Source organism: Urocitellus parryii, unplaced genomic scaffold (assembly GCF_045843805.1).
Source record: "Urocitellus parryii isolate mUroPar1 unplaced genomic scaffold, mUroPar1.hap1 Scaffold_49, whole genome shotgun sequence".
Classification (NCBI taxonomy): domain Eukaryota; kingdom Metazoa; phylum Chordata; class Mammalia; order Rodentia; family Sciuridae; genus Urocitellus; species Urocitellus parryii.
The window spans coordinates 1339083-1356788 of record NW_027554054.1 but is presented as its reverse complement, the minus strand read 5'-3'; the positions used below and the strand labels follow the sequence as shown (position 1 = coordinate 1356788).

At 34.9% G+C, this 17706-nt stretch overlaps 1 protein-coding gene across 1 annotated transcript in view; it reads right to left on the bottom strand.

Moving 5' to 3' along the window:
• Nucleotides 1-17706, bottom strand: part of LOC144252622 (adhesion G-protein coupled receptor V1-like) — a 96823-nt gene that overhangs the window by 37956 nt on the left and 41161 nt on the right. Inside the window, 7 exon segments of the mRNA XM_077794834.1 lie at nt 2155-2337; nt 2707-2883; nt 4687-4889; nt 6323-6578; nt 7260-7406; nt 11511-11715; nt 12041-12265. Coding sequence (XP_077650960.1) covers nt 2155-2337; nt 2707-2883; nt 4687-4889; nt 6323-6578; nt 7260-7406; nt 11511-11715; nt 12041-12265 — 1396 coding nt within the window.

The following is a 17706-nucleotide window of genomic DNA, read 5'->3' as shown; positions in this document are numbered from 1 at the left end:
TTTAAAATCATGATATTTATAGTAGTTGAAAGTCAGAAATTTACAGTCTGCTATTTTTGAGATAAAACATTATAAATGTAATAAAATATAGTATATTTACAGATAGAAAAAACAAGAACTTCTTAATCTTGAAAAAATATTATAAGTGTTATGAATGCTCTAACAACTATTGTACAAACATAAAACCTAGTGTGCTTTGTTTTATTACATGAAAGCAAATGAAACAATAAAAATTATCATTGACTTCTGCAATTCATATAAATGCTATTGATTTCAAATATATATATATATATATATATATATATATATATATATATATATATATATATATATATATATTTAATGTAGGGGAAAAGAAAAGCAGGAAGAAAGGCCAAATTTGATTTTGGGGTTTTTTTTTAAGATTTTTTAAAAATCAGGATTTAATTCATTTCTCTGAGTTTATGTTAAAAGTTTTATAAACTTATAAATAACCTTGGTTCACCTTGTGATTTCCCTAGTGGTCATAAACCTATACTAGGTATATATTCAATATTTAAAGTCTCTTTTTGTATGCCACAGGTAAATTCCAATACTTTGATATAGATCTTTACCAGAAAATGAAGTTTTCTACCTAAAACCTTTAATTTAACAACAAGGAGAAGCAAGAAATCTGGATGTCACACTCAGATAAACGAAAGCTTGAACAAAATCAAAAGCTAAAATGGAAGCGCATTAAAATGTGTGCACCTCAAATTGGTACTGCAGGATACAGACTGTCTTCTATATTGATGTGGACTTCAAGGATCAGGATGATACTAAGGATGTTGGAAAATGATGAGACTTCAACTATGTGCTCAGAATTACTACTGATGACGTAACTAAAGTTGGAAGGTTGCTTTGGTGAAAAATCAATTTTTAGTTTCTGCTTTTAATGTAAAAATCTCATGTACTTAACAGTTCCTCCTCCATGTTAATAGGAAATGATGCAAAGTTCTAGATCTGATAATAGAAAACAAAAACTCACGATTTCAAAACCATTAACTATAATAGGTCTCTATGTGTAGAAAAATGTAGATTTGCATGCTTATCTTTTAACAGAATTTCCTGAGCCTCTAGCGGCAACCAATAAGTTTATGAATACTATGCAGATTTGTCAAGGCAAGAATAAAGCTACCTATAGATTCTGCTATATGAAGTTACTAATATTTTCATGGTTGTGCATATGCCTTTTCCACTTTTCATGGAAAATATTATAAAGATATCTCATTCTTATATATTACAAAACACCCAATTTAGAAAATTTATAATACTTTGGGAATATTTTGTAATTTTTAAGCTTGGTAGACCTAAGTCTAGAATGTCATTCATTTTTCAGGTTTTAATAAGATAAAGTAAGTTTGAGACATTAATTTAATATTTAAAATTTTTATTGGAAATTCTAAATTAAAATATGCATTTATAAACATTAGGAAATAAATAGAGAGGGTGAGGTTGTGGCTCAGTGGTACAGTGCTTGCCTAGCATGCACTAGATATGGGTTCAATCCTCAGCACCACATAAAAATAAAGATATTGTGAAAAAAAATGTCCTTAACCTTTATTAAAAATAAGAAATAGAATAAAAGCATTTGTGATCATAAATACATTCAAGTTCATCACGTAGGTTTTTATACACTGCAGGCACCTCTAAGTCAATCATTATCATGTTTTAGAATTTTTGGTTTTTAATGGAATCAGGTAGGGAAGTTATCAGGTAGGGAAGTTCAAAAAACGGTGAGCTAGGCACAGTGCCTATAATCCCAGTGGTTCAGGAGGCTGAGACAGGAGGATCATGAGTTCAAACCCAGCCTCAGCAACTTAGGGAGGCACTAAGCAAATCAGTGAGACCCTGTCTCTAAAAAAAAATATATAAAAAAGAGCTGGAGGTATGGCTCAATGGCCAAATGCCCCTGAGTTCAATCCCCAGTATTAAAAAAAAAAAGGTTGTAATTCTTGCTTCTTAAATTTCTCTTCCTAGGCCCACATTTATTAATAATATCTGTGTTTGACTTGACACAGAAACATTCAGAGTTATAATAAAACTGGCAATCATTAATGCATGCTCATTTGGTAGATACCTATAAAATTCTTGAAGAAGAATCAAAAAATACTAACATGTTCATGACAAACTTACTTGCCCATCTGCAAATTCAAGAATCCCTTGAGATGGATTAAAATCTTCCAGGCCAGCAGTGCCTGGTATTGCTTTCCAATAAACATTTACTGTCTCGAAACTTCCAGCCAGCCGGACTACAGGAACCTGAAGAACGTTCAAGGGTGGAGGCACCTCATGAGCAGTAATAACTCCACCAACATCCTTGAATAAAGAACACATGTTGAAAAGTAAGACAAAAGGGGCAACTATCCTAAATCATCATCTTGTAACTTTTTTGCTTCCACTTGTATCTTATACTTCACTCTTCAAATTATAAGTTAATAGAACGGAAATAGGCATGACAGGTCTTTAGAACTTTTACTCTGAAATTTCACAAAAAAATAAACTTGATGAATCCTTTGAGCTGGTCAAAGAGAACTAAGAATTAATTTGAAAGACAAATTTGGCTGTTCATCTATTTTAAAATACCTACAAGCAAAGCCAATTGTTTTTGCAGAAAATAAAAAAAAACTGAACAAATCATTAGGGATGAGCTTCTACATTACTATAAATATATGAAATTCAACTCACCCTAGTAACATGAAATATAAAAATTCCTCTGGGATCATCATTTTCCTCAATCGTTATCTCAGCTGTTTCCATTCGTGGTCTCTGTACACTTGGCTGCTCTGCAGAGAAGTCAGAGTTCACCAGGTTTACCTCAGTGATGATGATGATAAATCCTTCTTCCAACTCAGGAGCATCATCCTGGGAGGTGGGGTAAAAGAAAAAGTGCTTTTCTGTTTTCGGTTGTGTTTGTGAGGTGAGGTCTCACTATGTAGAGCATACTAGTCTTGAGCTCCTGGGCCCAAGAAATTTTCCTGCCTCAATCTCCCTTGTAGCTGGAACTACAAGAATTAACAAGGATGGTAGAATATGATAGACATCATCACCCAAAGTACACGAATTGGTGTCAACATAATTTATATACAATCAGAGATATGAAAAATTATGCTGTATATATGTAATAAGAATTGTAATGCATTCTGCTGTCATTTATTTTAAAAAAATTACAAAAAGAATAAACCATCACTCCCCGCTAATTTTGAAAGAAAAATATTTAATTTGCATTGGAAACTTGATATTATTCAGTATGGAACAAATGAGTTCATCTACATGAATGAACAGCTCTATCACACACAAAAAGATTCATATTCAACTGTATACATTCTCACTGACAACTTCAGGATCCATGGGATGTTCAAGATTAAAGGCAATGTTTCTATGGAATGCTCATTCTCATTAGCAAATAAATAAGTTTTCAAAACCTATCCCACAAATTTTATTGTTGAGGTACCAGGGAATGAACCCAGGGACACTTAACCATTGAGTCACGTCCCCAGCCCTTTTTTAAAAATTTTTAATTTTGAGACAGGGTCTCACTAAGTTGCCTAGGGCCTCACTAAATTGCTGAGGCTGCCTTTGAATTTGCAATCTTCCTGCCTCGGCCTTCCAAGCTACTAAGATTACTGGTGTGCACCACCATGCCTGACCTATCCCTCAATTTTAACATGTATTGAATATGCCTTTCATATATAATATTCCAAGAGAAGTTTAGTAAATTTTACTTTTCCTTTAAAAATCAAAGTTCTAGACCTGTAAATCTAGATGTAATACTATATTTAATTCATTATTAAAGGTTTTTTTTTTTGGAACATGGAATAAAATTTCAAAACATAAAAAGAAAACATGTAGAAAGGGAAAGGAAACCACCTTCCTACACTATTCCTGTATCTTTCCCAGACAGTCCTCTTCAGAAGTCACTACTAGCAGGAAAACTAATGACATTTACTAATAATATAGACATTTATAATAATCAACATATAGTGTTATTAATATTACAATGTACTATTTATTAATACCTTAGTTGATTTAAGTGCATAGTGTTGGGAATCAAACCTGCCACATGTTAGACAAGTGTCCTGCCGCTGAGCTATATTTCCAGCCCCAATAATTATAACATTAATACAACTATTGCCACTTTCAGTTTTTTGTGTGCATGATTATAGATTCTTCCTCCCTCTCTCTCTCTCTCTCTCTCTCCCTCCCTCCCTCCCCCCCCCTCTCTTTTTTTTCTCTCTTTCAATATGTAAATATAGATATACAGAGCAAAAACTAGACCTAAGCCATCTGAATATTAATCTGGATTCAAGTAATTGTACCCTGAAATGAAATTATTCCCCTATCAAACCAACAATAAAAATAACTAAATTGTTCCATTTTTTCAGATATTAGTTTAAAGCAACTAAACAATCAACATAATAGTACAGACAGGCAAATAATTAATCCAAATACAATGTTTCAAAGTTCACTCAAATTTGTCATTTTTGTAAGCTAGTTATAAAATATTTATTTATACATATTAAATATTTATTTAGGTGAAAAAATTACTCACATTTTCTATATTAAAAGGATCATTAAAAATAATTTTTACCTGTAAGAACATCACAATTTTACATTGAAAAGCATTTTCTTTTCTTTTCTAGCATATTTATTGCCATCCATACTTACTGGCAAAATGGCAACATTCACATGAGTTTCTTTTATGTTTTCTTTCATTATTATTGTTGTTTCTTGCAGTACATAATCTTCATTTTCAATAGCTTGATTATTTGTGTGTATCAAGAAACTGGGTTTCGTCTTCAAGTGAATGGCAATGTCCCCAAAGAACCCTTTATCTCGAACAACGTACAACTGCAGATTGGTGATGTTCTCTATGAGACAAACATGCCTCTAGTCAGTATGCTTTTCTGTTTGCTGTCAATGTTGTTTCAAGTTCTCAGTGGAATGTTCTGCACTATCCTTTTAAACAGGTAAGCAAACAAGTAAAACAAATACAGTACATACTCCCAAGGAGTATTCTGTCCATTGTCCCCAAAGTTGTGCTGAAAATCACCATCCATTCCTAGCATTCTGTCTAATCTCTCAGCTCTGATTCCACACGTAGCTTCCTGTGTTATACGTGTCATATTGAAATTGCTGAAAGTCTTAGGGAAGTGCATATGTAAAGTTGAACAGAGGTTATATGTTTAAAAGATTCTTGAAAATAAATAGTGAGATACATGAAGACATCATTTAATGACTAATCATTATAATAAGAGTAATCCATGGGATGTTCAAGAGTAAAGGCAATGTTTCTATGGAATGCTCATTCTGAGCATATACTAAAGTTCACATACTGAGGTGTCTCTCTCAAGGTTCAAATTATTTCACAACACCTACACTTTATTTCAATTCTTAGATTTTTAAAAAATTGTCATATAAAATGCAGTAAAAATGCCTGTCAATATTCACCTGCAGGTCTATGAATTTCTAATGACTAATGCTGTGTCTTTCTTTCCAAATTCCACAGTGAGATTCCTGGCAATTGATAGGTATTTCAAAAATGTGTGTTAAATAAAAACATAAATGGCTTATTTTATCATAAGTGTATTGTTTCAGTTCTGAACACATGGAAATATAAAGACCCAGGAAATACTACATGTCATTTTTTTTTCCCATCAACTCTTCCAATGAAATATATTTGAAAGTTGGATATCCACACTGTTATCTGAAAATGTTAGAATCATCTCATAGTATATTCTAAATACATATTATGTTTAACCTTTTTTTAAAATACATCAAATGACCTTCATCCATAAAATTATATTTATCCAACAATACAAATAGTTATTTAGGTGAAGATTTCAGCACTTAAAAGAAAAATAACAAGGACTGACCAATGTACACTTCACAGGATAAAATTTTTTCTCATTAATCTTTTGGATTAAGCAATTTATACATTGATGCGATGTGCTTCTCACTATGTTGTCAGTGCACCATACAACTACTAAAAATGTAGAGAGAAAATATGGTTGAGGAAAACAAACAATGAAGAGAAACTCAAATAAAAAAACAGTTACCTCTATTGCAATGACTTCACTAAACTGTTAACATTTTTACCATGATAGTATATCTTTAAAAATTGAAAGTATTTTTAAAAACCTTATTGCTAAGTAGTCACATGATCATAAAATTTGAAGAACAAAAATGGTTATGACTTGTCAAATTGGAAAAGTCATATAAAAATAGAAATTTGCATTTTTTGTAAGCATCAAAAGTAAATTCATTTTTTACTAAAGCCTGAAAAATATGTAACCGAATTTACCTTTAGGCTCTGCTACTCTGGTGAAGAGAGACTTGGCATGCCAGCCCATGAAGCCATAGGGAGAGTCACTGGGCAGAGTAGTTATTACGGACTTGTTTCTTTTCTGATCAATAGTAGCACCTTTTGATGGGTCCTCAACCCGTTCTGTGGCAATTTGGGTTAGTGTTATGATCACAACCTCTGATAACTCTGGTATATCATCAGCAAGAACAGTTAGAGTAATTGTAGACAGTGCCTGGCCTTCAGTAAATGAAATCTAAAATTTTAGAGAAAGATTTTATTTATCCTGTCATTATCACTCTGCAGTAAGGATATTAAAAAGTTTGATTTTCTTTCAATTATGATACAATTTAACAAAGAGTTTAGCAACAATATGTTATTATACAAATAAAAAGCTTTTACATTAAAAATAAGAAAGGTAGGAAAAAGAAAAAGTAAACCATTTCTAAACCTAAGCTAATAAATCATATAGTCAAGTTGTCATATCCTGGAGCCTATATTTCTTTCTAATTTAGTGTACAAAGTCTTTCTGAAAATCTGCTAGATAACACATGTAAAGTTCTATAAAAATAAAAGAAGGCGGCATGCCGGCTTAAACATTTTTCTCTATAGAATTTTTGTCAGGATTGCTACTCCAGATAGAAGCAACACTTAACAATGAGTCAACCGAAGGAAAGAGAGAGAGAGAGAGAGAGAGGGAGGGAGGGAGAGGGAGAGAGGGAGAGAGGGGGGGAGAGAGGGGGGGAGAGAGGGAGAGAGGGAGAGAGGGGGGGAGAGAGGGAGAGAGGGAGAGAGGGAGAGAGGGAGAGAGAGAGAGAGAGAGAGAGAGAGAGAAACACAAATCATAGCATTTCATCACTGAGGCAGGATCTGGTCTCATATATCAACAGTAATCATAATTTGTATGTGTCTTCTACAATTTTTGAACATTACATACCACTCCCGAGGTAGGAAATATGTCATCAATACTTCCATCAGCTTCCCATGCTACAGTTATAAGGCCATATGTGCCTTTTCAGCGCTCAACATTCAAGGTTACCAGGCTATCTTGATCCATTTCTTCTATTTGCTTAAATAATGAATTCTGAAAAATACACCAAAAGTCACATGGATTGACTTGAAATCACCTAAATATAGTCTTTTCTTTATTTCATGTTATTTTGCTTTTGTAGATTTCATGGTAATAAGCAATGTGAAATAGTAAATTAAAATAACAGTTAAAAATAGTAAAGTAAGAATGACTATAATTTTATTTTTAAACATACAGGTTTAAGTAAATAAAATACTAGTCAATAAAGATTTAATTTTATAGAATTATTTTTATTTTTGTTCTATATTTTTCAAATTTTGTTGAGTGAACATATTATTAATTTGATAATCAGAAAGCATGTTCTTTTATAAAATAGTACATATAACATGTAAAAAGTTTGTAGAATGGAAAGGACATGGAGTCAGGTGAGCAAGAAGCCTTTCCCCCAGAGTAAGGTCTGGCAATCCCTCTAGGTCTGTTCTTCCTAATGGTAAAATGTGTTGGACCTACAAGGTCTCCAGCTCCCACCCCAGTGCAGCACATCATAAGAATGAAGGTGCTCCTTCCAATCATTTGCAAATGTAACTTTATGCTTAAATTCACATCCTCTAACCTATTTCTGTTCATGGTGTTTCATATCTACCTAACAAACCTTACAACTATTTTACCAGCCAGAAATCTTCCTTTGCTTTATATTAGAATTTCTTTCTTCTCACCTATGCTTCCTAGCCTCTTATGATTTTTCCAAATTAATTTGTACCTCTGTGACTTAATATTCTTCACTGAACACACAACAGAAGATCTCTTGCCAGCCATTTAATGAAATTTCCTTCAAATGAATATTTTAGATAATCCCTTCTTACAATATATCCTTGGCTTCTCAAGGGTAATAAGAAAAAAATATGGAGTTTTAAAGATTTTTTCTTTCCAGTAAGATTTTTCATGTATTTTTACTATGATAATCTGAAAAGAGACCCCCCCATTAATTTCTTAAAGCTTATGAAAGCTTCTATTTAGAATGCTAATTTCAGTAAAGATCCTATCCTACAATGATACTTCACACAGTATTTTAACAAATTGTTAGAGATGTTACAGAGTAATAAAATCTTGCTCAAGGCAAACATTCCTGAAGAAAACGCCTTGATTTTAAAATATGCATATAATTTATTCAGAAAAGACAATGCCTTTTTAAAAGAAAAAACATCCTCTCTGGCTCTATATTTTCCATAAAGGAAGGTTAGTTAAATGAGGTCTTCATGCAGCCAGAAATATTCAAGTTGTTCTTGTCATCTACTACACCTCATCTTGAAAGGAGACTGTCCAGACAAAAAAGAGCTGTGTTGAGAAATTCTGAAAGGACTAAAGGAATCCAGGGTACTTACCTTGGCATGGTGACACCACAGTGATTTAGTGTCTCTAGACAATTTTTAAACAAGGTTCCTAAAGTGGAATCTACCGTGCCCATACAATTGAGGATAGTCTGTGCTCTCTATCTGAGGATAGTCTGTGCTCTCTATCTGCAGAACAGCTTCAAGGTAAGAAGATGGACACATGCTGCAGAACATGAGGGTTCTTGTCCCAGTAATGCAGCTCTGCTCTACATACTTGTCTGTTGTCCTGCAAAGGCTGTGGAAATGTTCTGTACCCCTCCACATGCAATGACATGATCATTGAAGCACCCTTGCAAACAACTGACTGAGGACATTAGAATGTCCAAAGCTTGTCATCTTACATCCCCCAAACTTGCTCCTCTCACAGTTGTTCATATCTTGGGGAAGGGTAAATTCATGCTTCCCATAGCTCTGCTTATTTGCTGAATTACTGCAATAGTCTCCTGAATTACTGCAATAGTCTCCACACTCCTGTGGGTGTGTCCTTCCCACTCACAGTATGTGTTCAATATTATAGTCAGAGCATTCTTTTCACAATGAATCAGTTCACACATTTCTTCTACCCTAACCCCTAAGAGGGCAAACTCAGTACAATGCTAAATAAGGGACTTGTGTACAACAATATTGACATAGCAGTCCTGATTGTTGTCCCTAAAAAGGCCAGCTCACAGGCTGGTCCTCAGCTAGTGTTTGGGAATATGAATTTCAGGAGGGTTCCCACCATTCTCAGAACTTCTGTTTTTGGTACTGGAGGATGAACTCGAAGATACTTTACCGCTGATCTATGCCCCAAACCCTTGTGTTTTTTATTTCTAGAGAGGATCTCCAGGAGAATCTTTGTCTTTTGATCTTCCTGCCTTAATCTCCTGAGAGAATGATACGATATCCACCACCACACCCTTCTCTATTCCCAGAGGTCTCAAGTTGCTCCCTGTGCCCAAGCTATTTGTACAAATAATGTGATTAACTAACATCTGTTTTCCTTCTGGAAGTGTAGAATTTTGGTATGTGCCAGGCAGATGGTAACCACATGACCAACTGCCAATTAAAACCTTGGGAACTGAGTCTCTAGTGAGCCTCTGGTTGGCAAAATTCCACGTTGTAACAACTGGATGCTATGGAAATGAGTATGTCCTGTGAGACTCTGCTGGGAGGGGATTCTTGGCAGTTTACACCTGGTTTCCTCTGACTTCACCCATGAGCATTTCCCCATGGAGAATTTTGAGTTTGTATCCTTTGCTTTCATGAATCATAGCTATGAGTATGATTCAACACTAAGTATATGAGTGCTCCCAGTGAATCATCAAAACTATGGATGGTCTTGGGATCACAGGCCCCTGACTAGCCTCCTGGACCTATCTCCCCCTCCTACACTGACTGTAGCCAGTGACTTCCTTGTTGCTCTATAAGGACAAGAGGGCACTGCAGGCCTCTCCTCTTGGTAATGGGTCCCTGTCTGAACTGTTACTACCCCAGATGTCAATATAATTCAATTTTCAACCCCTCCAGGCCTATGCCCTTCTGTAACTCCATACAGCCCTTCCTGACCATTCTATTTTATATTTCCTATCTACAACCCACACCCCTTCTTTCATGCTCCATATGCCTTCTCTGCCAGATGCTTCTCAACAGCACTAGCACCGTCCAAGATAGTACATGTTTTATTGTATCTTTGCCTATTGACAGTGTCTCCTTGATCCCCTCTAGGATAATGAAGGTAGAGATTTTTATTGTTTCATTCTCTGACATCTTTAACATCTGGCAGAATATCCATAACATAGTGTTTATTAAATATCTGCTGCATTTATGGAATAAATGAAAAACCAACTGATCAGGTTTGTTGCCCAGTTCTGGTCAATGAGAGATAAGAAGTTTTTGAGAGGCTTTGGGAAATTTCTTCTTTAATCAAAATGGGATATAAAGTATCTTTCTGTCCCTAACTGGACATGAATAAAAAGCAGTAGCCCAAATAATAATATCAGTTTTCAAACAACCAATGAAGGATCCATTTTGAACTAACAAAGTAGAGAAAGGGAAAGGACCTCTATTGACACAGTACAATCTCCAACTTCTTTCTCTGTGGACATGCTCTTAACATTTAAGCTAATATAAATTAAGTTTTCCTTATATGTAGAAGATTTCAGAGGAAGAGAGATAATAGCTGTAGATATAACTCTAGTTCAAAAGTCAGAATACACCTAGCAAATATAATACATGATGCAACATGAATGGCTGTTCTTTTGCTCACTGGCAAAAGCTGATAAAGGCTGTGTGTGGAATATATTTAAAAAGATTAGCATGGCTGGTTTTCCTCAAGACAAGACATCTGCATATGTGCAATGTACATATAGTTACATCTCTCTTCCATCCTCCCCACAATAATAAAATTTTATGTGATATGTATGACACAACACAGTGTATAGTGTATTAAACAGTCTGTCTCATCATTGCCCTCTGGTAAAAAGGCTAACAGCAGAGTCAAACTCCTGGACCAAGAATAATTAATTTCAAATTGAAATAAAAAGAATAACTACAAAAAAAATTAGGACAAGTTGATCCAGAGGCCCCATTGTGTAAGACAGCAAATTCCAAGATGCCAGCAGAATTCACCTTAGAATGCAGAACAGGGGATAAAGCCATGGCAAAGGAAAAGAGAACGGCTGCAGGGAGTATGACTCACTCACCAAGTGCAGAAAAGTCCTAATTTATAAATGAGAATGAACAAAATCACTTTGACTTGCGAGTATAAAATCCTTAGTATCATTACCTGAGCAAATCCAACAACTCCATAGGCATCATCATTAGACAGAATAGTTATTTTCACATAGCCATTGCTACCAATCTCTGCTCCACCTTTGGGATTTTTAAGCTGAACTTTGAAGGATTCTTCTTCTTCTGGAACTACATCATCAAGAATATTTACTGATATTGTAGCTTCTCTGTCCCCAGGTTCAAATATCAGTTCACCTGAACTAGCATAAGAAGCGTACATAAAATAAGTTAACGACAACAAATTTAAAATACACACATACTAGATTACTCATGAAACACATCACACTGAGTAATATTAAAGTTTTGGAAGAATCACATTTCATAAATAAATTTTTAATTAAAATTATGTATATAGTACTGAAGAACTTCATAGAATTCATATTAGAGATATGGATAACATCTCTATTTCTGGCTTAAAAATAGCTGTTATATTTTATATATTCCTCAGTCATTGAGACTTAGAAATTTGATGCCATATGAAATTTTAGTGAGCATACAGACATCTTGCATAAGTGTTGGACCTACCTAGGAATAAAGTCAGACTGGCTAGAGATGTAGGCCAGCTCATACATGTGTGAGTGGACAGCTCCCACAGCAGCAATTAAATTCTTGCTTGAATTAAGGGACTTTACTGTAACAGAATATGCATCCTGAGCAGAAGGTGCTTCCAGAACAAATTAGAACTGATTCAGCTCTGAATTCCAGCAGTAAAGAGCAGACCCTTCTTGGCCAAGTACAAGTATGTGGACTGCAAGAAAGAAAGAAAAGGCATCTTGGGGTGAAAAGTGAACTCATTCATACACTGTCTCCCCCATTTCCAAAGCAAAACTTTTCCCAAAGTTCCATTTGGACACCTCAAATTAAGTAAATATAATGCTATTTCTAAAAGTACCTAAATATAAACAATAATTTATGAGTGCTGTGGAATAATCAATCCAGCTGGACAATGCACCCACATGCATTTAAGAGAAATGAAAACACTGTCTGGTAGCACTCACATGGGTTTTGTATTCTTAAATCTATCTCAATATCTATAAAGTACTTTTTAAAAATATATATATTTTTAGTTGTAGTTGAAAACAATATCTTTATTTATTTATTTTTCTGTGGTGTGAGGATGGAACCCAGTGCCTCATACATGCTAGGCGAGTGCTCTACCACTGAGCCACAACCACAGCCCCTATAAGTAATTTTAAAGTAAAAAATATCCATAATCACACCAGTAAATGTTTTAATTTTTATATTTTCCTCTCTGGTCACTATATTAATTTATATCTGACAGTTATAAATAGTAAAAAATTGTATAAAAAATCTAAATTAAGAATTTTATCCCATATTTATAGTTTTACACAGGATTATATGTTTATATGTTGCTGTATAGTCTATAAATTCATAATTTTAATGCATAGATAATAATATGTAGGGTTGATCTTCAAGATATATTTAATAATTTCCCTACATTGGCTATCTGTTGTTTTACATTTCATTTCCAATATTAAGTAAAGACAGAATTTTTATTATTTCAATAGATAAATTATTCAAGGTTATTAGGCCAAAGTGTATGAACAAATTCATGACTCCTAAAGTATATTCTGCCAATGCTTTTTGAAATGTTATCAGAAAAGTGTATTTTTATTAAATTCAAAGCAATGGCACACATTTGTATCTACAGAAGTTGGGAAGGAAGAGGGCATACATGTTGTATATAATACTAAACAATCTTGAGGCTTAATACTGGCCAAGGTGGGTAGGGGGTCCATATAGAAACATCCAAATTCCAGCACTTAAAGAAACTCAATGGAACATAAATTCCCAAATAAAACTGATTGAGTGTTAAATTAGCACATGGGACCAGAAATCATGAGGGTCTTCTAAACTGTTAGCCCATAAGTTATAGTGGCAAACCCCATATCCTAACTCCTACATATCAAGAACTACTGACCATATTTGTTTACAGCAATTAATTTAAGTACTATTATAGTTTGTAAATGTTGTGTAAAAGACTAAGAAATGTCTTATTAACACACATGAATCTTTAACTATCCATATATTTTGCATAAAGCTTTATAAAACTGGAGATATTCAGAAAAAAATAAAACTAAATGGATCTGAAAGCCCTCAAATTTAGCTGACACAGTCTCAACCAAGATCAAAACTAGAGTGATCTGAGCACCACTGATTTTGGTTCTCCACCTTCATAGATATTCCCTATTCACTTCTCAATTGGATTGGTATGAATAGGAAACAAGTTGATAATGAGATGTTCACATTAAAAATATGGGTGCTCAAATCTACTTACAGATACTCTTCAACTTGTAATGAAATTATGTCCTGATAAATCCATAATAAGTAGAGAATAGCATCAGTCAAAATGCACTCAATACTGTTAACCCACTGAACATCACAGCTTAGATTAACCTGCTTTAAATGTGCTCAGAAAAAGCCTCCAGTTGGGCAAAATCATCTAACACAGAGTCTATTTTATAATTGACTACTGAATGTCTCATATAACTAGTTGACTACAGTACACCACACAGAATGCAATCTGTGCTGTTTGTACCGTGAATATGGGGCCAACTGGAAGCTGCACTCCTTGCTGCTGCCCAGCATTGCAATCATGCTGCATATCACTAGCCTTGGAAAAGGTCAATTTTCAAAATATACAGTATGGATTTGACTGAATATATATCACTTTCACACCATCATCAAGTCAAAAACGGAAAATCCTAAGCACAGCCATTTTAAGTCAAGGACCATCTATATATACATATAATGAGTAGTTCCTAAGAAAGTAAACATTTATAACATTTCAAAAGCAGGAAATTGGGTCAGAGAATTGATAACAAAAAATCTTACATCTCTACTCTGGGACATGGAAGTGTAACTAGTACTCATACTCTTCCATTTAGCAAAACAATAAAAAAGCAGAAGTTATCTCAAAGAAAGGCAACCAGATAAGACAGTTTAAGATGTGTAGATAAAGAGAAGTTTGAGTACTGAATGGTAGAAAGTAAGTATTCTTAACAATTACAGATGTGAGACTTTAAGAATGAAGACAGTAAGAGACAGTGTGGCCAGGAAGAGCTACATACAAAGGAAGCAGCAACATCAGGAGAGAACTGAGTTCCAGCATAAGTAGAAGGGAAGATTTTGAGGAAGGTCTGAGATAACAATCTATCTGTTCCACAGGGCCTTATGGGAGCATGTGGGGAGTTGAGGGAGGTGGGGCAGGGCATCTGGCCTAGACATCAGGGTTTGTGTGGTCTACAGGATGTACAGACCAAATGAGGATGAAAGTCTCTTCACCTCCATGTGCACTGGATTTCTCATGAAGACTAAATAGAGATGAAGAGAGCAACCATCTATTCCAGATGATTTTCAAAAAGGATGATGTCCAGAGGTCATAGTTTTGGTGAAGCTAACAGTTGGGGGACTAAGACAGGAGGGTTAAGGGGCCTCCCAAGCAGTATACAGAGCTTTGAGGTTTAAGTGAGATTTAAAAGGGGGGGGGTGCTAACTAGGGCTTGGAACACAATAAACATTCAGTCTTTAAAGGCTATAGATTTCCTTATGTTCTGAATCCCTTACCAACCCTTTAAAAAAGTGGAGTTCAACAAGGTTCAGTTTGAGTTCTTTTTCTCATACTACATAGTCTCTTTCTAAACCATTCTATCTCAGCCTATACTAAAATGATCCTCTGTACTTAGTGACTTCCATTGTTTATCTGTGACTAAGGATTCTCTTCTAAATTCCAACCAATAATATTTACTCAAAGGCATCTCAAACTCAACATATCCCAACCAAATTCATTATCTTTGTCCCAGAAAGGCGCAGTCCTCCCCCATGTCACCTCCATGATAGGTGTTGTATCATGTTTCCATTACCTGCAGAAATGAAGGCTATTGACAACCTCTCTCTCACCTACCCCAAACATCTTGCTGACCATCAACTCTTCCGGATTTCACTCATGAGATATCTGAATCAATCTACTCCACCTGCATCACCAACCTATTTTCCACCTGCATCACCTACCACTTTCCAAGCTAGCTCTAGTCTAAAGTATGTGTCTCCAGAGTGTCTTCAAATACTTTTTCTTAGTAGACTCTAAGTTTTTCTACCATGACAGCAAAAAGCTCCCCTTTAAAACAAACACACAGTCTCTCTCTCTCTCTCTCCCTCACTCCCTCCCCATCCCTCTCTCTCTAACTTGTCTCCCTACATTTCTTCATCACCTTCTCATAAAAAGTACCCCAATACTTCTAGAAGAAAGACAAAACTCTTTCAAGTCCCCATATGATTTATCTGTTTAATCTTTGGTTACACCCCACACTACTGTCTTCTCCTTGCCTGTTTTGGGTCACACTGGTCTTCCTGGTCCTTCCCTCAAAGCACCACTCACCATCACCACCTGACCTCTGTACATGCTGCTGCCTTTGCCTGGAGCCCATCTCATGCTCAATTCTTTGTCTCATGAACTCTTACTCAACCTATAGTTCTCGGCTAAATAATTCTTCACTAATAAAGTTTTCTGGTTCTCTCTTTAGACCAGGTCAGTTTTTCCCCATTTTGTATTATGAAAGTACAATATTCCATTCTTTTTATTTGTTTATGGATAGAAAATTGTGTGCTACATATGATGTCTCTCTTCCCTACTATGTGCTAAACTTCTTCAGGATAAGGACAGACTATATAATTTTGCTTACCCTTGTTTCCCTAGGTTCTACCTTTGTGCTTGGCACATAATTGACATGTAAAATACATCTATTAACTAATAAAGAAGAGAAGGGTAAAGGGGAATATGAGTTTATATGTCCTTGCAGTCTTTGTTATATTCATTCTTCCCCTTCCATATAAAGAACTCAATCACTACCCAATAATCTCTGTCAAGTCATTAATCAGAATAAAATATGTGATCCTCACAGTCATGGCAGCAATCTAATGTTTTTAATAATATATTTGACACATACAAAATAAGAAAGCCCCCGAACATTCTTTAATGCATAATTTCAGCTTTCAGGGGATCTATAATAAGCCTCTCTGAATAATTACCTACAATCTATTCATACTTTCACAACCTCAAGTCACAGAAACAAAAGAAATAAAGAGACCTCACAATGGGTCCCTTAATAAACCTCTGGCAGAATTTCCCACAAATTCTCTTAGAAAGTTTGCCTATTATATTTTTTAAAAATCTTTAAAGGCAATTCTATAACTTTAATTAATGGCCCATTCACGCAGCACACTTCATCCTTAATTAATTAGACAACTATTTTCAATAATAATAAGTGCCTCAAGTAGACACAGTTAAGCCATTTGAAAACTTGAGGTATAAGAGAAGCAAAAATTAAAAGGCACAAAATTAAGGGACAACTGAAAAAAGACAAACAAGTATATGATGAAAGAAACATAATTTATTCAGTGAATCCATACTGAGCAAACACGAAAATCAATCAAGCTGTATATCATAAGAGAGTGCAGCAACACAGGACTTGCATCAGTGTGTGGACAATGTAAAGAGATAATCTGAGGAGGGGATAAGGAGAAAACAGGCAGGCACAGGATTTTGACAGCAGAATGAAGACAAGTCTAGAGACCTGAAAGCCATGCCATAGTCCAGATGGAGAGTGGCGGGGTCTGGGAGAATATATCATGGATGCAGGGCTGAGGAGGAAGAAGTGGAAAACACGGAAAGGAGATGCAGTGACGTGTGTGTGTGTGTGTGTGTGTGTGTGTGTGTATTTTATATATATATATATATATATATATATATATATATATTTATTAGAAATGAGAGGTAAATAAGCTGTGATTCCTGGTCAGTGCTGAGGTGACTTAGGGTGACAGTCACAAAGCCTAACAGAGAAAAAAGCAGTCAGGCACCTAAGAAAAACTGCAAATATAGACTGTCTCCTATATTTGCACCAAATCCTCCAGTCCTCTCAATATGCTTTACTTTATACGTTTTAACTTTTGTGAGTTAGATTATCCTCAAAAATCAATATCTCTGAAGTCCAACCCTCTAACAATCTCTCTATCCACTACTCAATAGTGTCTTCATATTTTTATTGCTTCTCTACTCAGACATTAAGACTATGAAGTTAGGGAATTCTTCATATCTACATAACAATGACTTACATATACTATTTAATTAGTAAAAGTGTGCTGTTTCATTCATATGGAATTGGTATGTC